This window comes from Macaca fascicularis, chromosome 16 (assembly GCF_037993035.2).
Source record: "Macaca fascicularis isolate 582-1 chromosome 16, T2T-MFA8v1.1".
NCBI lineage: Eukaryota > Metazoa > Chordata > Mammalia > Primates > Cercopithecidae > Macaca > Macaca fascicularis.
The window spans coordinates 63,830,066-63,854,456 of NC_088390.1; the positions used below are offsets into that span (position 1 = coordinate 63,830,066).

At 52.6% G+C, this 24,391-nt stretch overlaps 2 protein-coding genes across 34 annotated transcripts; both read left to right on the plus strand.

Moving 5' to 3' along the window:
• The first annotated feature begins 934 nt into the window (after positions 1-934).
• VPS25 (vacuolar protein sorting 25 homolog) lies at positions 935-7,058 on the plus strand. The gene is made up of 6 exons (XM_005584270.3): positions 935-1,007; positions 1,212-1,357; positions 2,119-2,172; positions 2,826-2,914; positions 3,674-3,749; positions 6,418-7,058. Exons 1-6 carry the CDS (start codon positions 955-957, stop codon positions 6,528-6,530), a joined length of 531 nt encoding a protein of 176 aa, XP_005584327.1. The 5' UTR covers positions 935-954; the 3' UTR covers positions 6,531-7,058.
• A 1,017-nt stretch (positions 7,059-8,075) lies between these two features.
• Positions 8,076-24,015, plus strand: WNK4 (WNK lysine deficient protein kinase 4). Of its 33 annotated transcripts, none has more exons than XM_045374787.2 (19): positions 8,076-8,774; positions 10,209-10,381; positions 11,378-11,598; positions 11,864-12,021; positions 12,522-12,610; positions 12,692-12,908; positions 14,688-14,952; positions 15,182-15,303; positions 15,534-15,592; positions 15,694-15,811; positions 16,068-16,184; positions 20,854-20,991; positions 21,560-21,614; positions 21,717-22,324; positions 22,403-22,463; positions 22,567-22,975; positions 23,065-23,264; positions 23,395-23,520; positions 23,636-24,015. In XM_045374787.2, the coding sequence occupies exons 1-19, from the start codon at positions 8,157-8,159 to the stop codon at positions 23,752-23,754; spliced, it is 3,873 nt and encodes a 1,290-aa protein (XP_045230722.2). In that variant the 5' UTR covers positions 8,076-8,156; the 3' UTR covers positions 23,755-24,015. The 33 variants fall into 33 exon arrangements, 23 of the variants coding, with proteins under 23 accessions (XP_045230722.2, XP_045230723.2, XP_005584354.3 ...); XM_045374788.2 differs by having other exon boundaries at positions 23,395-23,478; XM_005584297.4 differs by having other exon boundaries at positions 23,423-23,520.
• Positions 24,016-24,391: the final 376 nt, after the last annotated feature.

Below are 24,391 nucleotides of genomic sequence, written 5' to 3' on the forward strand. Positions count from 1 at the left end.
CTCTAGTGATTCAAGCTACAAAGTGTGCTCCCATGGGTGCTGCCTGAGGAATGGTGAAGTCAAAGGAAATTGGAGGGCCAGGTTGGTCACCTGTTATCCCTTTGGGAGGCTGAGGTCTGGAGATTGCTTGAGCCCAGGAGTTTGAGACCAACCTGGGCCAACATAGTGAGTGCCCATCTCTAGAAAATATTAGCCTGGTTTCTGGGAGCATTAACTCACGTCTGTAGTCCCAGAACTTTGGGAGGCCGAGGCAGGAGGATCACTTGAGCCCATGAGTTTGACACGAGCCTGGGCAACAGAGAGAGGCCCCCGTCTCTACCAAAACAACAACAACAATATTTATTTAATAACTGGGTGCAGTGGTGTGCACCTGTAGTCCCAGCTACTCAGGAGGCTGAAGCCGGACAATCGCCACAGCTTGGGAGGTAGAGGCTGCAGTGAGCTGTTATTGTGCCACAGTACTCCAGCCTGGGCAACAAACGGAGACCTTGTCTAAAAGATAAATAAATAGATAAATAATTAATTAAAAATAAAACAAAGGACACTGGAATTGAGGAGCTTGGGTAATTGTGAGTTGATCAAATCAAATGGTAATTCACAGAAATGTTAATATTAAAAGAAGTCTAGTATAGAGGAAACAAAGGTAGGCTAGGATCTGGAGATCTGGCCTCTATTTGCCGTCCTACTTCAGCAACAAAAATTCGCTGCTTTGGGGAAGCCATGACCTTTCTCTGGGGTTGAACCAGAAGACTTCCCAGGACTCTTCCTGCTCCAAAAGATACGGCTTTTTAGGATAACAGCGAAGGACTGGCTGATGACGAGGACTCCTCCTGCAGATCTTCCTCTTTCCAGAAAGACGTCCGGAACCTTTCTGCATTGCTTTCTGCCCGGACGCGCGGAAGCGAAGGCCGGAAGTCCTTAGCCGGTAGCTTCCGGGTTTCCTGGGCTACTACGATGGCGATGAGTTTCGAGTGGCCGTGGCAGTATCGCTTCCCACCCTTCTTTACGTGAGGCTCAGACCCCAAGAAGCCCCGCTGTGCCTCCCTCCCCTCCCCTGGACCGTGGGCTCAGCCCTGATGCTTCAAATGGGGAGGGGGAGAAAAGACCCGGCCGCCAACCCCCTCAGTCCCTTACTTTCTTCCCGAAACGCGTCCCGGGCAAGTGCTGCCTCTCGCCCTCTAATTCTGCGCCCCACTCCCTTCACCCGGCAGGTTACAACCGAATGTGGACACTCGGCAGAAGCAGCTGGCCGCCTGGTGCTCGCTGGTCCTGTCCTTCTGCCGCCTGCACAAACAGTCCAGCATGACGGTGATGGAAGCTCAGGAGAGCCCGCTCTTCAACAACGTCAAGCTACAGCGTATCCTCCCTCAGGCTCTTCCACAGCCCAAACTGATGTACTTCTGCGCCTTCCCACATGCCCAGACGCCCCCTACCCCCCCACGCCCACCAGCTCCCCTTTACCCATGGTAGGCAAATTCCTACCCAAACTGGGCTTAAGGAGTGAAAATGTGTAGCTGACATTTTACCCCCCAAATGCAGTACCAGACCCTCTTGTTCTTGGCAGTGATGACTGCTCAGATGTCATTAGAATTTCTGCCCCGAAGCCAAGTTCCAAGCTTTTTAACCTAAACCTTTTTGACTGTATCTTCCATCCTTTTCTGTGTGAGGCCCAGATTTGGGTAACTACCTTTAATTATTTTCTCTGCCCCTCTCCTGCCAGGAAGTAAGGGTCATTTGGTTTTGCTGCCTGATTCATCCCTAAAATATCTGTGGAGAAAGGCTGAAGGAAGGCAACAGACAGAGGGTGAGGAATGACAGTACCTTTCATTTTCTAAAGCTGTTTTTTTTTTTTTTTTTTTTTTTGGAGACAGGGTCTTGCTCTCTTGCTCAGGCTGGAATGCAGTGGCACAATCACATAAAGCTCCTTTTAATTGGAAGAGTTTCTCTTTACCTTCCTCCTTTGAATATCCAGGAAATGACAATTCATATCATGTTGGGAAATTGCACACATATGTGTGTGGGAGAGGAAGGGGCAGGTGTTTCTCAACATGGGACTGGCTCTGAGAATTTTTATCCTACCCAACTCATGTGTATGCCATTCCCTTAACCTTAAACCAGGAAAGCTTCCTGTGGAGTCGATCCAGATTGTATTAGAGGAACTGAGGAAGAAAGGTGGGTTCAGTTCCCCAGATTCCTTATTTTTCTTCCTAGTTGGATTTTCCTGAGGGCAAATTAGGATAACTCTTTTTCCCTTTAATAACTTTTTCTCTCTCCTGGCTCGAAGGCCAGAGTCTTCTGTAAAGTAGGCAGCCCAATTCCCAAGTCCTTTCTTCTTCTTTGTATACAAAATTGAAATCTCTGTGCCCTAAACCTGAAGAGCAGTGGAAGAAGGATGAGTACCTTGTAGATAATAATAGTAAAATAAATATTGAATCTCTCTGAAAGCTGAGTCTCTTCTACTGTGTCCCATCTGGGTATTTTATTTGCCTCTTTGTTTCTTTTTAGGTCATGATGCTTTTTTTTGCTGGGGGGAGATAGAGTCTCACTCTGTCACCCAGGCTGGAGTGCAGTGGCTCAGTCATATCTTACTGCAGCCTTGACTTCCTGGGCTCAGGTGATCCTGAGTAGCTGAGACCACAGGCATGTCACCACACACCTGACTAATTTTTTGTATTTTCTGTAGAGACAGGGTCTCGTTATGTTGCCCAGGTTAGTCTCAAACCTCTGGGCTCAAGTGATTCTCCCGCCTTGGCCTCCCGAAGTGCTGGGATTACTGGTGTAAGCCACTGCGCCTGGTTATGCTTTCATAAGTATCTGTTTTACAGGGAACCTCGAGTGGTTGGATAAGAGCAAGTCTAGCTTCCTGATCATGTGGCGGAGGCCAGAAGAATGGGGGAAACTCATCTATCAGTGGGTGAGATCATCCTGCTGCCAAGTGTTCAACAGTGACCCATGGCAAAGGATATTAGATACCTGGTGTCCCCAGATCCAGACTGAGCAAAATGGGAAGGGGGCAGAAAGAGGAAGTGTAGGCCTTCCAGGCAAACCTCTTTCAGTGACTCAATGCCTTTGGCTGTGTAGGACCTCCCTTTCTTTGCCTGTAGGAGGCCAGGGGCTATGTGAGGCCATATTTGGAGAATGCAGAACTGGGAACCCTGAGTGCTATTGTTGGCTGGAGCCTCTGGCCACAGGAGATAAATGGGGAAAGGAAGGGAAAAAACCTGGGGCCCCTCCCCCACTTCACCCTTATGGGACTGTCCACAACATGAATGAGATATTCTGAACCAGTGTGGGTGTGGGGACAGAATACCCTTCCTCCTAAACCACCAGCCCCAAACATTCCCAAGGAAGAGAAGAGGGTAAGAAGCATCAACATTCTAAATATAACAAATACACAGCATCCATTCTTGAACAGGAAAACAACCAGAATGAGAGGTCGAGGTCACTCCTCAGACACGTGAAGACCTGTGGTTTAGTGGTTCCAAATGAGTGTGTACACATGTAAATATAGCACTTGTAGGGTTTATGGTTTTTAGGCCACTCTGCAGAGGTGACAGTGAGTCTTGGTTTGGGAATAGGTATCATTCCTGGATCAGAGGGGTGGAGCTGATGAATTTACTGTCTCCCAGGAGATTCTTGGTTCTAATTCACTCCTCATTCTCTGTGTTCACAGGTTTCCAGGAGTGGCCAGAACAACTCCGTCTTTACCCTGTATGAACTAACTAACGGGGAAGACACAGAGGATGAGGGTAATGCCTTTCCCTTCCCACCCACAGTTCATTTTTTTTGTTGTTGTTTTGTTTTGTTTTTGTTTTTGTTTTTGTTTTTTCTGATATGGAGTCTTGCTCTGTCACCCAGGCTGCAGTGCAATGGTGCAATCTTGACTCACTGCAACCTCCGCCTCCTGGGTTCAAGCGATTCTCCTGCCTTAGCTTCCCGAGTAGCTGGGATTACAGGTGCACGCCGCCACGCCTGGCTAATTTTTTGTATTTTTAATAGAGATGGGGTTTCATCATGTTGGCCAGGTTGGTCTTGAACTCCTAACCTCTTGATCCGCCTGCCTTGGCCTCCCAAAGTGCTGGGATTAGAGGCGTGAGCCGTGCCCCGCCGGTTTGTTTTTTTTTTTTCTTTTTGAGACAGAGTCACTCTGTCACCCAGACTGGAGTGCAGTGGCACAGTCTCTGCTCACTGCAACCTCCGCCTCCTAGGTTCAAGCAATTCTAAGTTCTTAACCCACATCCGAGGATTCCATAAGCCACCTGAATTCACATGCAAAAAATCCCAAATTTTATTTTTGTGGATGCATGTGCATTTTTCTAGGGATAGATATTATAAGATTTCCGAGGGCATCTATGACCCATGAAAAGTTAAGAATTTCACTTTTCAGCTGGGCACAGTGGCTCATGCCTGTAATCCTAGCACTTTGGGAGGCTAAGGCAGGAGGATTTCTTGAGACCAGGAGTTTGAGACTAGCCTGGGCAGCATATGGAGATCCTTTCTCTACAAAAAATTTAAAAATCAGCTGGGCGTGGTGGTGTGCACCAGTAGTCTCAGCTACTCAGAAGGGTTAGGTGGGAGGATTGCTTGAGCCCAGGAGGTCAAGGCTGCAGTGAGCTATGATCACACCACTGCACTCCAGCCTGGGCAACAGAGAGAGACCCTATCTTAAAGAATAACAGTAGGCTGGGCGCAGTGGCTCACGCCTGTAATCCCAGCACTTTGGGAGGCTGAGGCGGGTGGATCACCTGAGGTCAGGAGTTCCAGACCAGCCTGGCCAACATAGTGAAACCCCGTCTCTACTAAAAATACAAAAATTAGCCGGGCATGGTGGTACATGCTTGTAATCCAAGCTACTTGGGACGCTGCAGCAGGAGGATCACTTGAACCCGAAGGCAGAGGTTGCAGTGAGCCGAGATCGTACCACTGCACTCCAGCCTGGATGACAGAGTGAGACTCCATCTCAGAAAATAATAATAATAATAAAGTATTATAAATAAACTTTCTTCATTCAGCATCTGCTATAGATGCTGAATGAGGAACAAGGGCAGGGGATTAAGCTTGAAATCTCATTCCTTGCTGACTCAGGCTCTCTTCCACCTTTTATTCTTATAGAGGACTCAAGATTTGTGGGTGTCAGCTGAAGAGATTGGGCAACACCCCCAGCCCATTTAAATAATTTGGTTTCTGGCCAGGCAAGGATTTTGTATAGTGTTTGATTTTTACATAGCGTAAACACTCTTGTTCTTTTTCTCTGACTCCATATTCTGATCCTCTGGATCACCACAAGTTTCGATCTTAGCTGGGATCACAGGGGATGTCTCCCCTTTCTGCCAGGCCCTGGTTGTCCTAGCAGAGTTTACAGCTCTTCGCTGTTCCCCTTCCTGCCCTGCAGGTCTCTGCTTGCTACTCCCACCATCACCCCATGATTTCAGCACTGTAGCCTTGCCCAGCCCACTACTCAGGCTGGGCAAAGTTGGAGGCTTCCTCAGAAAGCAAGTTCCCTGACTTAGCTGAGCCCCCGCAGGGGGTGAGGTAAGCAAGCCTGTCAGGGCTTGTGTGCTGCCTCCCACATCTCCCTGCAGTATCTTACCATATCTCCACATACTCAGCTAGCCATTGGCTCCCAATTTTTTTTTTTTTTTTTTTTGAGACGGAGTCTTGCTCTGTCGCCCAGGCTGGAGTGCAGTTGCGCGATCTTGGCTCACTGCAACCTCCACTTCCTGGGTTCAAGTGATTCTCCTGCCTCAGCCTCCTGAGCAGCTGGGATTACAGGTGACTACCACCATGCCCGGCTAATTTTTTGTATTTTTAGTAGAGACAGGGTTTCTCCATGTTGGCCAGGCTGGTCTAGAACTCCTGATCTCAACCCCTGACCCCCCACCCCGCCTCAGCTTCCCAAAGTTCTGGGATTACAGGCGTCAGCCACCGCCCCTGGCCTGTGCTCCCAGCTTTTAACTAGAAAAAGGGCAGATATCAGTGCTAGAGTTTAACAGTCTCCTGGCCAGGAGTAGTGGCTATATTCTTTGTGTTAGGATAGATCCTCTAGGGTCAGTGTCTAGTGACAATGGCTCCGATCTCCCTAGGCCTGATTTTCACGGCCCCTTTGTGGCCCTAAAGCAGATAGTGTCATTCTTGAGCATCAGACACAAATGGGAGGTGTGGGGGAGGTTGAGTCTGAGAGGAGAACCAGGAAGGGGGAAATAAGCACAAACTCATTTCATGCTGATTCAGGCTTTCTTCCACCCCTTAATACTAAGGAGTGCCTGGGAAGTGTGGGTAGCAGCTGCAGCAGTATAGATAGATGGCATATGCATACCCTGCCTCTGGGAGGTCTCAGCTTCCAGCCAGACCACTCTCCTCAGAGGCCTTGGGCCCCAGGAGCTGATTGTCTCTGACTGCCCATCTCTCCCTGTTCAGAGTTCCATGGGCTGGATGAGGCCACTCTACTGCGGGCTCTGCAGGCCCTACAGCAGGAACACAAGGCCGAGATCATCACCGTCAGCGATGGCCGAGGCGTCAAGTTCTTCTAGCAGGGACCTGTCTCCCTTTACTTCTTACCTCCCACCTTTCCAGGGCTTTCAAAAGGAGACAGACCCAGTGTCCCCCAAAGACTGGATCTGTGACTCCACCAGACTCAAAAGGGCTCCAGTCCTGAAGGCTGGGACCTGGGGATGGGTTTCTCATACCCCATATGTCTGTCCTTGGATAGGGTGAGGCTGAAGCACCAGGGAGGAAAGATGTGCTTCTTGTTGCCCTACCTCCTTTCCATCCTAGACTGTCCTTGAGCCAGGGTCTATAAACCTGATACTTTATATGTGTTCACACATGTAAGTACATACACACATGCACCTGCAGCACATGCTTCTGTCTCCTCCTCCTCCCACCCCTTTAGCTGCTGTTGCCTCCCTTCTCAGGCTGGTGCTGGATCCTTCCCAGGGGATGGGGGAAGCCCTGGCTGCAGGCAGCCTTCCAGGCAATATGAAGATAGGAGGCCCACGGGCCTGGCAGTGAGAGGTGTGGCTCGACACCGATTTATGATATTAAAATCTCAACTCCCACTGCCTGCCTCTTAAATTACTGCAGTACTGGAATGGGGATGGGGAGGGCTGTGAAGTGGTGCCACCTGAGTAAATCCCAGCCTGGGAGAGGGGAGAGAAAAGAAAGCTTAAGACTTTTGTAGAAGAAAAGGTCCTCCAGGGCTCTGCGGGCTCCAGTGAGCCTGTGGTTTTACATCTGCTGGGTGGGCTGTGTGGAGGAGTGCTGATGGAACACAGCTTGGGGACAGACTGCTTTCTCTCTGAATTGGAGTCACTTAAGGGCTCCCCCTTCCCTCACCGTCTCCCCCATGGAAGTCCTGAACTACTCTGAAGCCCCTCCCTCCATCCATCTGGTCTGGGTGGGGTAACTGTGGCCAGGGGGAGCTGAGGGGGTAAGCCGGATGTGGACTTTGGTTTATTGGAGACTTTGGCAAACAGAAAGGGAGGAAGGAGAGCCCACATTGCAAAAACAGCCACTCTGGCCAGGACTAGGCTGCGGCCAAGGTGGCCTGGAGGGGATGGATGACCGGGCAGTTTGGGGGAGGGACTTATCCTGGGGAGCACACACCCATTCCCTATGCAGACCAGAGGGACAACAACGTCAGACCTTTCCACTGTCCTTTCTGTATGTTCGGCCTGGGGGCTACTCCGGACAGTTAGGAGGGGGTGGTGCTGCCTTATCTGGGGTGTGCAGGCCGGTGGTAGCCTGCCCCTAAGTAATCCCCCACTAGGATCCGAGTGTCTTCCTCTCCTGCACTCCCCCGCGCACAAACAGGTTTGTGCACTCTTAGTTTGGGAGGACGCACCGCGGTCTCCCACTCAGTTCTGGCCTCAGAGTGAGACTGCGGCCGGGGGCTCGGGAAACAGGGGGACGCGGCTGGGCGGGGCGGCGACTAAGGTTAGGGGCTGCTCGCGGGCTCGGAGGGGCGGCCGTGGGGGGCAAGGGCGGGCCGCGGGGCGGGGTCAGGGGCGGGGCGGGGTCAGGGGCGGGGCCGGCCGAGCCGGGGGCTGGGCCCCCAGCCGCTCAGCCGGAGCTCTGCGCGCCCAGCGGGTCTGCCTGTCAGACCGCCTCGTCTCCGGCCGTCTGGTTTTCTACCCTTCGGCGCCTTGCTCTTCCTCATGTTGGCACCCCCGGCCACGGAGGCCACCGTCCCCATGTCCCAGACTGAGGCCGACCTGGCGCTGCGGCCCCCGCCGCCTCTTGCCACCGCGGGGCAGCCCCGCCTCGGGCCCCCTCCTCGCCGAGCGCGCCGCTTCTCCGGGAAGGCTGAGCCTCGGCCGCGCTCTTCTCGTGTCAGCCGCCGTAGCTCAGTCGACTTGGGGCTGCTGAGCTCTTGGTCCCTGCCACCCTCACCCGCTCCGGAACCCCCCGATCCTCCGGACTCCTCTGGTCCTGGCCCCGCAAGGAGCCCACCGCCTAGCTCCAAAGAAACCTCCGAGGGCACGTGGACCAAGGGAGCCCCTGTGAAGGCTGCAGAAGACTCCGCGCGTCCCAAGCTTCCGGACTCTGCAGTGGACCCGGGGTCCAGGGAGCCGCTGAGGGTCCCTGAAGCTGTGGCCCTAGAGCGGCGGCGGGAGCAGGAAGAAAAGGAGGACATGGAGACCCAGGCTGTGGCAACGTCCCCCGATGGCCGATACCTCAAGTTTGACATCGAGATTGGACGTGGCTCCTTCAAGACGGTGTATCGAGGGCTAGACACCGACACCACAGTGGAGGTGGCCTGGTGTGAGCTGCAGGTGCGGCTGGGAGCCCCCTCGGTGGCACCTTGGGATGGGACTCTGGAGGTCTTAGGATGAGAGACAGAGGGTGGGGAAGACAGCGTCAAGGGAAGGATATATTTTTCCAAATGTCTATAGACACCTCTGCTGTCTTTGCCCTGAATGATCTGGCTGACTCTGGGCTGCAGAAGGAGAGACTGAGGCAGGTGGTGTCTGGTGACTCCTCCATGGGTATGAACATTCTCACTTTAAAGTCTCCATACTCAACCCTGAGAGGTGGAAGATAGGATGGGAAGTTGGGCAGGGGATCCAGTTCAGGTCAGTTTCCTGCTGGTGGGTACCCACAATCCCTTCCTCTCCCCTAAGTCCTGAGATCCTCAGTTATGACCCTGGTCCTCTTGATCCCCTCACTCCTCCCCGTCCCCACCTGTTTGCAGACCAGGAGGCTGGGATGTGGGAAGCCAGGAGCTGGGCAAGGGTCCTCTCCAACTCTAAAAGATTTAGGGCAGTTGTGGCAGAATGGGGCCCCCTAGTCCCTTCTGGAGCAGTCAGACTTCTGGACTTCACAGCTGCGAGGAGGGGGACATAGGGAGCTCCAGCTCTGGAGTGAGTCCAGTTCTGCTCCTCATCCCACTGCCTACCTGTGCTCTCCCTTCCCTCCCATATCTAAAGGCACTAAGCCCATGGGCTTTAGGAAGACCTTCCTCCCATCGCTCCCATGCTACATATGGGTTAGGAGAACCCAGTCAACTTGGGGCCCGAAGCTTCGGATTCAGATTGGGGGACAGAGCCTAGGGGAAGGGTCCCTCTCCAGTCCTGGCACAGGGCTCGCCCCTTGCGCCTGCCAGTGCCGCGCCCCAGGCTCTGGGCCAGGCCAGGAGAGGCAGCCAAACTGGGGGGTGAGGGGAGGGAGAGGAGCCGGGGCGGGACAACTATGGGGGTGGGCGGCCTCTTGGCACCTAGTTCTGGATCTTTTCTTTCCTTCTCAGTACCAACCTCCATATCCCTCCTGCCTTCTGTCTGGATCTAGCAGTTCCCAGTTTCTGGGGCCAACCCCCTTGCCGGCCCCAATTCCCTGCCCGCGGTCTCCTGCTGCCCGCCTGCTGCCTGCTCACTGCCAGCCCCCGGGTGCCCCCTCCCGCCCCATGGCCGGCCTGGGCAGCCACAAAGGCACTATTGAGCTCAGGACTCCGGGACCAGGCTGCATAAAGGAGCTTGTGTCCAGCAGGGGGTCTAGGGGGCTGCCCCAGGCCCAGGTTGGGTGTGTCCTTGGATCAGCTTACGTGGGGGACTGTTGGAGAGTTCAGGGTCTGCAGCCCACTGGGCGAGTGATCCCACTAATCCCACCCCATCTGTGGGCTCCAACCCTTACTTCTTCCCCCAACCCCACTCCAGGTGTTCCTTTCTGTGGGGGTCCTGGGCCTGACATGACACCCGTCCCCCATCCCACAGACTCGGAAACTATCTAGAGCTGAGCGGCAGCGCTTCTCAGAGGAGGTGGAGATGCTCAAGGGGCTGCAGCACCCCAACATCGTCCGCTTCTACGATTCGTGGAAGTCAGTGCTGAGGGGCCAGGTTTGCATCGTGTTGGTCACCGAACTCATGACCTCGGGCACACTTAAGACGTGAGCTCTGCGCATGAGTGGGTGGGGAGAGGGAGACTGGGATGTGTGCCCACTGCTTCCTGAACTCCCAGGTTCCTCAAACTCTCTAATATCCAGGTGTAAAACCAGGTTCATCATCTCCCTCTCACCCAGCCTTTGCCTCGGTGAGTGGCAATGTCCACCCAGCACTCCAGTCAAAAACTTGGGTGTCTCCCCAGACTCCCCTCTCTCCACTCTGCCCCCTCATCAGTCTGTCCCCAAGTCTTTCCTTAACCTCTCCCCACCTGGCTTTCACTGCTTCATCCATGCCACCACCTCAATGCCATCTCGCTGATCTGGAGCCCTGCAGCAGCCTCCTGAAGGGCCTTCCCAAATTCTGCCACCCTCTAAGCGATCCTATCTTCCTGCAGCCTGGAGGATCTTTCCCAGTCGAAAATCTGAACTGTCACTCCCCTCCTTAAAACCCCTTCAAAGTTTCCCATGGCCTTGGAATAAAGCCCACACAGGCTCACCTGTTCACAGACGCCTTGGGATACAGCCTCATTTTTAGCCTAAGTTCCAATCACACCAAATTCCTGGCACCTCGTCCCACCCTGCCTTGTCACTGGCTTTTTCCGTGCCTTTGAGCATAGTGTCCTGTCTGCCTGGGAAGTCTCCATCCCTTCCCCCTTTCACCTTTGAGCTCCTACTCATCATTCAAGATGCAACACAAAAGTATTTCCTCTCCGAAGCCCTCCCTCATGCTTGGGGCAGTTGGTCATCCCTTCCTGCGCTTCCATAGCACCTTGGCTGCGGCCCTATCAATTTACTTCCCAACCCGTTTGGTAACGTCATGTCTATCCACCACACCCCCTGACTCAGTTTCTCCCTGTGGCCAGGCAGACATAGACTAGGAGAATGCTGGCAGAAGATGCGGAGGCGGCAGCAGGGTGCTGCAGGGGGGAACTTCCCAGTGAGGGGACTCCTCCCCATTGGCCGTGTCCCCCACCAGGACCCTTGCTATGTGCCCTCCCCCAGGTACCTGAGGCGGTTCCGGGAGATGAAGCCGCGAGTCCTTCAGCGCTGGAGCCGCCAAATCCTGCGGGGACTTCATTTCCTACACTCCCGGGTTCCTCCCATCCTGCACCGGGATCTCAAGTGCGACAATGTCTTTATCACGGGCCCTACTGGCTCCGTCAAAATCGGGGACCTGGGCCTGGCCACGCTCAAGCGCGCCTCCTTTGCCAAGAGTGTCATCGGTGCGTCTCTCCAGGAGGGTCCATGCCATTCCTTCCTCCCCCACCTCAGAAGAGAACCTAGGTACTCCCTCCCCTCAGCAAGGGCCTTCAAGGTCCACGAAACTACCAGATGACAGGGGAGCTGAGGAGACCTATGGCATCCCTCCTCAACCCCACTGTGGGCCGGGGTCACTTGCACTGGCAGGGTTGCCTGGGGCTACCTAGCCCAATGGGAAGGACAAGGCCAGAGTGCCCAGCAACCTGATCCTTGCTGTTGACCCTACAGGGACCCCGGAATTCATGGCCCCCGAGATGTACGAGGAAAAGTACGATGAGGCCGTGGACGTGTACGCGTTCGGCATGTGCATGCTGGAGATGGCCACCTCTGAGTACCCGTACTCCGAGTGCCAGAATGCCGCGCAAATCTACCGCAAGGTCACTTCGGTGAGAGGGATGGGACTGGCGGGAAAGGCAATTCCAGGGCCACTTCCCATTTTCCTGCCCCGGCCAGCCCGCAGTCAGTGCCTTTTGCCTGCACGAAAACAGGCTAGACAGAGTCGCCTTGGGGAACACAGGATATTGAATGCACATGCACCCCCTCCAGTACACGCTATTTAGAATAATATGTGTGGTGCTCCCAAGAGTTCACAAATGATTTCGCATCCCATCTCTCATCCAATCCTTCCAGCTGCCCTGTGAGGTGAGCGGGGCAAATGTTCCACCCTGCGATTTACAGATGAACAAACAGCGGGAGACTTGTTCAAGGTCACACTGTAAATACTTGGCGGGGAGTGAGATTTGAAATCACATCTTCCAGTGGCAGTCAGGCTTTTGCAACTGCACGCGTAGCTGCCTAAGGCGGGAGTGGAGTAAGGGGTGGGGGGGTGTCAAGCCGAGAGCTGGGGATCAAAGGACCGGAGGTGTCATGCAACCCCTTCCCCCAGGGCAGAAAGCCGAACAGCTTCTACAAGGTGAAGATACCCGAGGTGAAGGAGATCATTGAAGGCTGCATCCGCACGGATAAGAACGAGAGGTGGGGGTGAAAGGGCAGAGCATGGGTAGAGTAGGGCCGCGGGCCGCGGCGGGCTAGGCTAACCCCTCGCGTCACCCTCAGGTTCACCATCCAGGACCTCCTGGCCCACGCCTTCTTCCGCGAGGAGCGCGGTGTGCATGTGGAACTAGCGGAGGAGGACGACGGCGAGAAGCCGGGCCTCAAGCTCTGGTTGCGCATGGAGGACGCGCGGCGTGGGGGGCGCCCACGGGACAACCAGGCTATCGAGTTCCTGTTCCAACTGGGCCGGGACGCGGCCGAGGAGGTGGCACAGGAGATGGTGAGCGGAGGACAGACTGTGCTGCCAGTGGACGTGTAAAGGGCATTGACCCGAGGAGATAGTGCAACAGGGATGGGGCGCAGGCGGCGTGGCAGCGATGGGGGCGGGGCACCTTACTCCTCTCAGAATCTCCTGCAGCGTCTCCCTACCTCTCCAGCCCTAACTTACCTGCACCCACACCCAGTTTTCCTTTACAGAGGGAGCCCTGGGTCCTCCAGCATCCCTGCTTTACCTCCAGCTGATCTGTTCTTCCTGGAATGCCCTTCTTGCCAATTTATCTTTTCCTTCTTTCCTCCCTCCCCCTTGTTCTTTTTCTTTTTCTTCCAATATGATCAGAACCAACGATTTCGGGAAGCCATCCCCTCTGGAGTCAAACTTAAATGCTTCTTTCCACTTCAGCAAGTTCTCTGTTACATCACTCCCCACTATCGGTCCTGTCTTAGACCTGAATAAGTTCCTATCTTTCTTCTCCACTAGACTATAAACTCCCTGAGGGCAGAGACTGTGTTTATTGATTCTTCTATCCCTGGCAGTGCTTGGCACATAGTAAGAGCTCATTAATAGCCCACATCTGTACATGGCTTAAAGCACTTTCACATGCATTTGATCTTTGCTACCCATCCTGCATAGGGGGCAGTTTTATCTCAACTTGTTGATAAGGAAATGGAAATTTAGAGAGGTTGAATACCTTGTCCAGTGCCCCAAGTAGGTAAGTGGAAGAGCTGGATTGAAACTGAGGTGGTTCAGATTTTAAATCAGGTTACCCTTCCCCACCTCCTTTACTCACTCAGCAAAGCTTGTGGCTAAAAGGAAAGAGGAGGTGATGAATGGAAGCTGGTAGAAGGGGAGAGGCATAAGATGCAAGGGCAGACGCCTGGGGACTGGCTTAGGAAGTCCTGAAGGGAGTATGAGATTCTTTTTGGGGAATAATGGAGTCTCACTCTGTCATCCAGGCTGGAGTGCAGTGGCACTATCTCAGCTCATTGCAACCTTCGCCTCCTGGGTTCAAGCAGTTCTCCTGCCTTAGCCTCCCCAATAGCGGGGATTACAGGCACGAGCCACAATGCCCAGCTAATTTTTGTATTTTTTAGTAGAGACGGGGTTTCACCATGTTGGCCAGGCTGGTCTCGAACTCCTGACCTCAAGTGATCCACCTGTCTTGGCCTCCCAAATTGCTGGGATTACAGGTGTGAACCACCGTGCCCGGCTGAGTATGGGATTCTTAATACAGACATGACTGTTGCAAGGGTGGAGACCACCTACGGTGGGACAAGAACCTGAGAATGTGTTAGAAATTTAGAGCAGGTCTCCATATCATGGAGATCCAATCTTGATCCATTGCTGACAAGGGATTCTTGGCCTTGGTACTGTTGGCATCTTTGTTTTAGGGACTGCCCTGTACATTGTAGGATATTGAGAAGAACCCCTGGCTTCTACTCACTAGATTCAGTAGCATCTACCTTTGAGTTGTGGCAACTAAAAATGTCTCTAGATATTGCCAAACATCTCTTCTTCCCATTGGAAACCACTGACTTACTGTATAACTATGAACTGGTCAATTCATTAATCTCTAAAATGGAATGGTAAGGTTTATCCCACAAGGTTGTTTGGAGGATCTAATGATGATAATGTAAGGAGCTGCCAGTTAGCAGACATAGTGGGTCATCAGTAAGTGTTGGTTTCCTTCCTCCCATATCCCGGAGTTCCCAAGAAGGTGTCCTGATGGATCTTTGAGAGGGGGTCCCAAGCTGTGTTCCTCATCCCCCACCCCAACTCCAGGTAGCTCTGGGCTTGGTCTGTGAAGCCGATTACCAGCCAGTGGCCCGTGCAGTACGTGAACGGGTTGCCGCCATCCAGCGAAAGCGTGAGAAGCTGCGTAAAGCAAGGGAATTGGAGGCACTCCCACCAGAGCCAGGACCTCCACCAGCAACTGTGCCCATGGCTCCCGGTCCCCCCAGTGCTTTCCCCCCTGAACCTGAGGAGCCAGAGGCAGACCAGCACCAGCCCTTCCTTTTCCGCCACGCCAGCTACTCATCTACCACCTGTAAGTCACCCTGATCTTGAGACATAGGTCCCAGAACACCTTGGACTCTGCCCCAAACCCAGAAATTCACCCCCGCCGCAGTCACCCTGCCTTCCACCTCTAGCCATGAAGCTCCCTCCAGGAAGGAACTCTCCCACAGCTCCAGGCCCCTCCTTGCTTAGGCAGCCCCCTCCTCTGCCACTATTCCCTTTCATTTCCCCTTTTTTTGATCCCCTCCCTCCCCAACCAGCGGATTGCGAGACTGATGGCTACCTCAGCTCCTCCGGCTTCCTGGATGCCTCAGACCCTGCCCTTCAGCCCCCTGGGGGGGTGCCATCTAGCCCAGCTGAGTCCCATCTCTGCCTGCCCTCGGTGAGAGGGGGTTGCATGGGGGACTCCCAGCCATTCCAAGCCTATGACCTATCTCCCTCCTTGTGAAACCCAATCTCATGATCCAGCCCTATGTCCCTGGAAATCTACCATTCTTGTCCTCCTTTTCCCTAATTCTATCTCCCTAATATCCTTCCAGCATCCTTGACACCATCTCCCTAGATTGCAACAGTTATCTTCCCCTAACCTCATGAACCCTTATCCTGTTTCAGGCTTTTGCCCTATCCATTCCACGTTCTGGCCCTGGAAGTGACTTTTCCCCTGGGGACAGGTATGTTCTAGTACAAGTTGGGGTGCCAGGGTGAGACACTTGGGACACTGGGGTCTCAATGTCTGCTCTGACAGTCATTCTGTCTCCTTTCTCTTTACCAGCTATGCCTCAGATGCAGCTTCAGGCCTTAGCGATGTGGGAGAAGGGATGGGACAAATGAGGAGACCCCCAGGGAGGAATCTCCGGCGCAGACCCCGATCCCGGCTGCGGGTCACTAGTGTAAGGATGGAGTACAGGAGATAGGGAGTAACCTACAGGGCCAGGAGGGGAGTGTCAGGGGAAAGCCGGGGGCGTCACCCAGAAAAGGGGAGAAGCAGTGTGTGACTGGTACTCAAGAGGCGACCAGACTTTAGGGGTGGGATCTACTTATCTCCAAGTCCATTGTGGCTGCTGTCACTTGGCTGGGTTAGGGTGGAGACACAGCATGATGACAGAGGGCTTGACTTCCTCCCCTCTGCTGACTTTGAATCTGAAGGTCTCAGACCAGAATGACAGAGTGGTTGAGTGCCAGCTACAGACCCATAACAGCAAGATGGTGACCTTCCGATTTGATCTGGATGGGGACAGCCCGGAAGAGATTGCAGCTGCCATGGTGAGGGGGAGAGAGATGAGGACAGAGTATTTGGATCTGGAACAAGAGTCTCCTTCCGGATGTCCACTGGGGCTGAAACCCACTGATCCGACAGCAAGGGTTTTTAAATCTCTGGTTGACACTTAGCACAGTGACACTGAAGACGTCTCAGCCCTTGTTTTGGGGGGAGATTTCTGTTTATCCAGTGAGGTTTGGCTTCTCAGCTGGAGGAATTTGAGACTCACATTGACCGGGTACACACAAGTGCTATGTGTAAGTGCCTGGTAGACGTGCAATACTGTGGCTGTAGGTGAAGGATGGACTGGGCAGCAGGGGCAATGGGCTTACCCAGGACCTTGGCAGATGGGCCAGAAAGGCCGTGAAGGGTGGAAAGGCTGTGAAGGGTGTCCCTATGCAGGGACAGCATAAACAAAGGCATTCCAAGTAGAGAGTGACTTGGAATATGGAGCTGGGAGGGCTTCATGAGGGAATCACTATCATTAGAAGTAAAGATTCCTACAGGAGAGTTGCGGGGAGTGAAGCTGGGTAGGTAAAGTGGGTCCAGATTATAAAATAGACAATGTTAAGAGTTAGGCAGAGGCCAGGTGCAGTGGCTCACGCCTGTAATCTCAGCACTTTGGGAAGCTGAGGTGGGCGGATCACCCAAGGTCAGGAGTTCAAGACCAGCTTGGCCAACATGGTGAAACCCCGTCTCTACTAAAAAATAGAAAAATTAGCCGGGCCTGGTCTCGTATGCCTGTAGTCCCAGCTGCTCAGGAGGCTAAAGCAGGAGAATTGCTTGAACCCGGGAGGCGGAGGTTGCATTGAGCCGAGATCGCGCCATTGTACTCCAGCCTGGGTGACAAGAGTGAGATTCTGTCTAAAAATAAATAAATAGGCAGAGTGGGCTGGTTCCAGTGGCTCACACCTGTAATCGCAGCACTCTGGGAGGATGAAGTAGGAGGATTGCTTGAACCCAGGAGTTCAAGACCACCCTGGGAAATATAATGAGACCCTATCTATACAAAAAATTTTAAAAATTTGCCATGTGTGGTGGCACATGCCTGTCATCCCAACTACCTGGGAGGCTGAGGTGGGAGGATCACTTGAGCCTGGGAGGTCAAGGCTGCAGTGAGCTGTGATCATGCCACTGCACTCCAGCCTGGGAGACAGAGTGAACTTTGTCTCAAAAAATAAAAATAAAAATAAAAAAAAGGCAGAGTGTAACATGGTGACAGTAGGCTTTGTGAAGACCATCTGCCATAGGATATGGAAGGGGGTTAGGGGAAGGGAGGGAAAATACCTGGGAGGTAGACCCAGGAAACCACCTGTGGACAAAGGAGAGAGTAGCTTATGGGAGGGAAGAGGAGAAAGGGTGAATCTGAGGGTTGTTTCGGGAAAATAAGTTACTCTGTAATCCAGTAACCTATTGACGTAGTACAGAACATAGTACATAGTAGATGCTCAATAAATATTTGCTGAGTTGATATGATAGGGAGTTAGGGAGAAGGGATGTCAAGGACAACTTGTAGGCCACCAAAGGAGAGTAGGAGAGTAGGTGACCAAAGGAGAGAGGAAGTTAGAAATGAAAGAATTTTTTAAGAGGTCATGATGAGCTTGAGTGAAGAAGGGACAGCCAAGACAAGATCCTCCATAGCTGAGGGATATGGGTCAGGCAGGGCTGGAGAGAGGTGGATGGAGGAGTGGTCAGTACAGAGTTGAGAGTGAAGGGAGATGAGCCTGCAAAGCCAGAGACACAGAGGGTTGCAGAGTGTGTTTCAGCGCATACCACCAGTTCTGGAGTGGGAAGCGGCAGGGTAGGTCATGGAAGGACACAGAGATGAAGCCACAGAGGTAGGAGGAAGTTAGTCAAAACTGAGTGAGGAGAGAGTTTCAAGGAGGTGGCATAGGGTGAATCCTCAGGCAAGACCACACTGCCTTTTGTTAGGAGATCTTTGTGGGAGACCAGTTTCAGTGGAGTGGAGGTGGTGGATGCCAGCCCCTGGGGTGAAGGAGGGAAAGGAAAGGGAGAAACGCCAGGTATTAGGAGCCCTCTCTAAAGCATCTCCTCCATCATGTCATTCACCTTGTGTCCAGGACAAAGACACAATATCACCTGGCACACAAGGCTCATCACCTTCCATCAAACCACTTGACCCTTTCAGAGTCTTCCCTCCAGCCACACAGGTTTCAAAACAGGCCTCTGGAGAGGTTGGGTGCCTTCCTGCCTCTGCCTCCACCTGCTTCAGGGGCTCTCACTCTTAGAGCCTTCTGTATTGGGCTTTCAAGCCCCCTCTGATTCTGCACAGCCAAAGTGACCCCACCCCATGCATCCAGAGTCCTTTGCCCTCTTTTCTCTCCTTACCCAGTCCTCCCTCCACTCCTCTGCAGCAGGGTTCTCCTGAGACTTGGATCTGATCTGCTGATTTTCACCCGAAATTATTTAGTGGCTACTTGTGATTGTAGAGTAAGGTTCAAATTCCAAAGCCTTTAAAATTCACAGCACACTCAGCTACACTTGAGTCCTCACTATTTTAAGAACAGGCCATGCCAGGCGTGGTGGCTTACGCCTGTAATCCCAGCTACTCATAAGGCTGAGGCAGGAGAATCACTTGAACCCGGGAGGTGAAGGTTGCGGTGAGCCGAGATCACACCATTGCACTCCAGCCTGGGCAACAACAGTGAAACTCTGTCTCAAAAAAAAAAAAAAAAAAGAAAAAAGAAAAGAAAAAAGAAAGAAAAAAAGATTGAATAGGCCAGCGTTGTGGCTCATGCTTGTAATCCCAACACTTTTGGGAGGCCAAGGCAGGTGGATCACTTGAGGTTCGAGACCAGCCTGGCCAACATAATGAAGCCCTGTCTCTACTAAAAATATAGAAATTAGCTGGGTGTGGTGGCAGGCGCCTGTAGTCCCAGCTACTCGAGAGGCTGACGCAGAAGAATATCTTGAACCCAGGAGGTGAGGTTGCAGTGAGCCGAGATCATGCCACTGCATTCCAGCCTGGGTAATAGAGCAAGGCTCAGTCTCAATAAATAAATAAATAAATAAAAATAATAATAATAATGTACCATGCCTTGCATGCTTCAAAGCTACTACACTGTTCTCTCTGCCTAGACTGCTCTTCTCTTGCTGGTGAACAGCCTGGAATGGAGGAAGGGATCGCTTTCATATAATACCTAAGTTCAAACTTCAGCTCTGTTATTTACTAATCCAATGAACTTGGGCAAGTTTCTTAACCTCTGTAAACTTCAGTTGCATATAAGTAAAATGCAGATGATAATATTTGTTTTGCAAAGATGTTCTGATGTGATACAATGTAATGTAGAAGTGTCCACACATGGTAGGTCCTCAATAGAGGTTGCTTTTCTCATCTGTCAATGTTCAGCTCCAAAGACTTACTCTGTGAAAGTGTCCCAGCTTCCCCCCATCCCCAGTGTGGTATTCTGCCTTTGGAATAGCATTTTTAAAAATTGTGATTAAAAAACATAAATGTAAAATTGACCACCGTAACCATTTTTAAGTGTGCAGTTCAGCAATGTTAAGTATATTCACATTGCTGTGAAACAGATCTCCAGGGGTTTTCTTTCCTTGCAAATCTGAAACTCTATACCCATTAAACAACTCTGCCTTTCCACCCCCCCACACCCGCAACCCTGGAACAGCATTTCTATCTATATCTCACTTGTAAGTGCCTTACCTATTACAGGCTGCCTTGCAGTAGGTTTAATTATGTATTTATGTATCTCCTCCACTAAGTTTTGGGCTTTGTTAAGACTAGGACCTTGTTTCATGCTCCCCTGTATTCCCACAGTACCCAGCACAATGCCTGCGCATAGTAGGTGCTCAATAGGTATTCATGGATTTGAATATGACATTTGCCATTGATTGCCTTATTTTGACTTAACTTTGTGGGATGGGTGTATGTGGGCCTGTGTGTTATACTTTATAAACCCTATGGGGCAGAAATTGTGTCCAAAAGCATGTGAGGCAGCAGTGAAGATAACTCAGGCTCTGGCTTTAGGTAGATGTGGGTTTAAATCCGGTGGCCTTAGGCAGACGGAACTTAACCTCTTTGAGCATTGGTTATCTTAATTCTACCACAGTGATATTAATATGGGCCCCAGGAAGTTAGTGGTGTTAAATGTGATAATATATGCAAAGCAGCTGGCATATATATGCATCCTATGAATGTTAGCACCTTTCCTTCTAGGCTTATTTCTCCTTACACCACACAGTGCCTGGAACACAATAGGCATTTACTTGTTTTAGGTTGGTGGTTGGCAGAAGCAGTAGTGTGAAGGGTGGATTTTTTATTTTTATTTTTTTTGACACGGGAGTCTTGCTCAGTCGCCAGGCTGGAGTGTGGTGGTGCGATCTTGGCTCACTGCAACCACCGTTTCCCAGGTTCAGGTGATTCTCCCATCTCAGCCACCTGAGTAGCTGGTATTACAGGCCCCAACATCATGCCCGGCTAATTTTTGTATTTTAGTAGAGATGGGGTATCACTATGTTGGCCAGGCTAGTCTTGAACTCCTGACCTCAGGTGATCTGCCCGCCTCGGCCTCCCAAAGTGCTAGGATTACAGGCGTGAGCCACCATACCTGGCCTGATTTTTAAAGATGAGAAGCAGGGGGAGAGGGATGAGAGAGATAACAAGCTCTCCCTCCCCATCCTATTGACCCTCGCCAGGTGTATAACGAGTTCATTCTGCCCTCGGAGCGAGATGGATTTCTCAGACGGATTCGGGAGATTATCCAGCGAGTGGAGACCCTGTTGAAGAGAGACACTGGCCCCATGGAGGCTGCTGAAGACACCCTAAGCCCCCAGGTCAGACCCCTCTGGACACTTCCAGGGGAAATGGACTCTCTGCTCCAGGGTTCATTATTCTCTGCCTTCAGCGGTCCCCTTGGATCTCACTCCTCTTCATCTCTGGGACCCTAAAACAGTGGCTCTTACCCCATTTGAGAATATGATGAAAGCCATCGCCTCTTGTTCTGGAAAACTTGTTCAATACATACTTTTCTTTTAACTCATTATTTTGAAATAATTTCAGACTTGTGGAGAGAAGTTGCAAGAATTGTATAAAGAACCCCTGTATACCCTTTGCCCAGATTTGCCAATTGTTAGTGTTTTGCCACCTTAGCATCATCATCTCTCTTCCTCTCCCCTCTGTATGTGTGCATACATACTATATTTTTCGGAACCACTTGACAGTGAGTTGCAGACATCATGCCCTTTTACCTCTATACATTTCAGCACATATGCTTCTGAATCCCTTGAAACTCATGTAGACTCCTAGAGGTTTATGGGTCCTAGCTTAGGAACCCCAGTCTGACACCTTCCATCTCAGACTGCTCTTCCCCACTGTGACGGTGGACTCCTTTCTCTGCCTCAGGAGGAGCCAGCACCATTACCTGCCCTGCCCATCCCTCTCCCAGACCCATCCAATGGTATGTACTGATTCTGTCCTTGCTCATCCCAACCCTTGGGGTTGCTCCTGGGAAGGGCACAGGGCATGTGGGACCGTGGTCTCAACATACCCTCCTTCCTAGCAGAGCTCCAGAGCAGCAACTCCCTGGAGCACAGGAGCTGGGCAGCCTTCTCCACCTCATCTTCTCCTGGAACTCCTTTGTCTCCTGGAAACCCATTTTCCCCTGGAACCCCCATTTTCCCAGGTCCCATCTTCCCCATCGCTTCTCCCCCATGTCATCCTAGCCCTTCCCCATTCTCCCCCATTTCTTCCCAGGTCTCCTCAAATCCCTCTCCACACCCCACCAGCTCTCCACTTCCATTCTCCTCCAGCACACCTGAGTTTCCAGTCCCACTCTCTCAGTTTCCCCGGAGTTCTCTCCCCATGACTTCTCCACCTACATTCTCTCCCACTTGTTCTCAGGTCACTCTTAGTCCCCCTTTCTTTCCTCCATGCCCCTCCACTCCTTCCCTCCCCTCCACCACAGCAGCCCCTCTCCTCTCTCTGGCTAGTGCATTCTCACTGGCTGTGATGACTGTGGCCCAGTCCCTGCTGTCCCCCTCGCCCGGGCTCCTTTCCCAATCTCCTCCAGCCCCTCCTAGTCCCCTCCCTAGCCTGCCGCTTCCCCCTCCCCTTGCTCCTGGTGGCCAGGAGAGTCCTTCACCCCACACAGCTGAGGTGGAGAATGAGGTGAGTAGAAAACCAAGAGGGATGATTAGGGAGACTCCACTCTGCACTCTTCCCTTCTCATGGCCCCACACTTTCTAGGCCTCGCCACCTCCTGCTCGGCCTCTCCCAGGGGAAGCCAGGCTGGCGCCCATCTCTGAAGGTGAGGCCTCTGACCACTGACCTTCCCCTGCCGTTATCCCTACTCATTGTCTCTCCTGTCACTGCTCTCCTTTCCTCATGCCTTCTTCCTCGTCGCCCTACAGAGGGAAAGCCGCAGCTTGTTGGGCGTTTCCAAGTGACTTCATCCAAGGAACCAGCTGAGCCTCTTCCCCTGCAGCCAACATCCCCCACTCTCTCCGGTTCTCCGAAACCTTCAACCCCTCAGCTTACTTCAGAGAGCTCAGACACAGAGGACAGTGCTGGAGCCGGGCCAGAGACCAGGGAAGCTCTGGCTGAGAGCGACCGTGCAGCTGAGGGTCTGGGGGCTGGAGTTGAGGAGGAAGGAGATGATGGGAAGGAACCCCCAGTTGGGGGCAGCCCCCCACCCCTGAGCCATCCCAGCCCAGTGTGGATGAACTACTCCTACAACAGCCTGTGTCTGAGCAGCGAGGAGTCAGAAAGCAGTGGGGAAGATGAGGAGTTCTGGGCTGAGCTGCAGAGTCTTCGGCAGAAGTGAGTCTAGGGAGGATGGAGGAGCGAGAGGTGAACCTGGGAGAGCATGGTGTGTGGCTAGCCCTTTCATGCCCTCCGTGCATCCTCAGGCACTTGTCAGAGGTGGAAACACTACAGACACTACAGAAAAAAGAAATTGAAGATTTGTACAGCCGGCTGGGGAAGCAGCCCCCACCGGGTATTGTGGCCCCAGCTGCTATGCTGTCCAGCCGCCAGCGCCGCCTCTCCAAGGGCAGCTTCCCCACCTCCCGCCGCAACAGCCTACAGCGCTCTGAGCCCCCAGGCCCTGGTGAGACTGCAGTCACCCAGCTTTCATCTTTTCCCTGAGACCCCTTCCTGTCTACTGTTTTTTTCCAGGTCCTGGGGGTCTGCCCCAGGGGAATAGACCCCCTCTCCCCACCTCCCCTTTCCTCACTTAGTGCTCTCCCTCCCCCATCCTGCTCCCAGGCATCATGCGAAGGAACTCCCTGAGTGGCAGCAGCACCGGCTCCCAGGAGCAGCGGGCAAGCAAGGGGGTGACATTCGCCGGGGATGTTGGCAGGATGGTGAGGGCGGGCCCAAGGGAGGGGGAGCCCAGGGAATCAGGGAATGGTACCTGGCTGCAGCTTCGCCATCCTCCCACCTTGGAGGTTTCTTCATCACTTTTTCTTTTCCCTCCAGTGAATTCAGAACAGAAGCCATGTATCTCCCCCACACCAGGGCCCACCATGGAGCTTGTGTTCTCAGAATCTGATGCTTTTCTGACCAACACAACTGAGCAAGGAAGATCCCAGCACTGAAGGGGTAGAAGGCCGGAGGGCATGGAGAGTGCAGCTCCATTATAGTGAAGAGCCAAACATATGTGAACTGTTTGCTGTGTGGAGGTGTTAGTCCTGCAGCCTACCATCTTCATCTCTAGCCCCTCTCCCCTGCCAAGAGTCAACCACTAAGCAATCCCGCCCAAGCCCAGATGCTTCTAGAGGGGCCCACTCCCAGCTGGGAGAGTGTAGGTGATATGCTCACACCACATTAGCAGCAACCAATAAAAATGCTGGAAACAAGGATGCCGTGAATCCATATGCCATGCCTTAGGAATTGGGGAGCAAAGCCTTGTGGGGTGAGGTAGGGGAGGATTTTAAAGGGACTTTTCTTTTCGCAGTGGGAGGCAGCAGTGGAAGCTCCCCAGCCCTCTGGCTTCCTACCATCAGTTAATGAGGAAACTGCAAGGTCAGTGATCCACTTGACTAAGTTAGGATCCCCTCTAGACCCCACCCTAGACCTGTACAGGCAGGTACAAGGGAAAGTTAAAAGAATGAAGACTGCTTGTCTTTCACCCTTCATCCACCTCTCTCTCTCTCCCTCTCCCTCTGGGGATGGGAAAAGCAGTAGAGTTACAGTATGTTCTTGTGGGTAGAGGACAGAAGAGTGACCTTCCTT

What these genes read in the sequence shown, in the direction of transcription:
- VPS25 (XM_005584270.3), top strand. Translation starts at nt 955, where the DNA reads ATGGCGATGAGTTTCGAGTGGCCGTGGCAGTATCGCTTCCCACCCTTC. An exon ending in CGCTTCCCACCCTTCTTTAC is followed by an intron (nt 1,008 to 1,211) that starts GTGAGGCTCAGA and finishes TTCACCCGGCAG; the next exon opens with GTTACAACCGAATGTGGACA. An exon ending in GGAAACTCATCTATCAGTGG is followed by an intron (nt 2,915 to 3,673) that starts GTGAGATCATCC and finishes CTGTGTTCACAG; the next exon opens with GTTTCCAGGAGTGGCCAGAA.
- WNK4 (XM_005584292.4), top strand. Translation starts at nt 8,157, where the DNA reads ATGTTGGCACCCCCGGCCACGGAGGCCACCGTCCCCATGTCCCAGACT. An exon ending in TGGCCTGGTGTGAGCTGCAG is followed by an intron (nt 8,775 to 10,208) that starts GTGCGGCTGGGA and finishes CCCATCCCACAG; the next exon opens with ACTCGGAAACTATCTAGAGC. An exon ending in CCCGGCTGCGGGTCACTAGT is followed by an intron (nt 15,812 to 16,067) that starts GTAAGGATGGAG and finishes TTGAATCTGAAG; the next exon opens with GTCTCAGACCAGAATGACAG.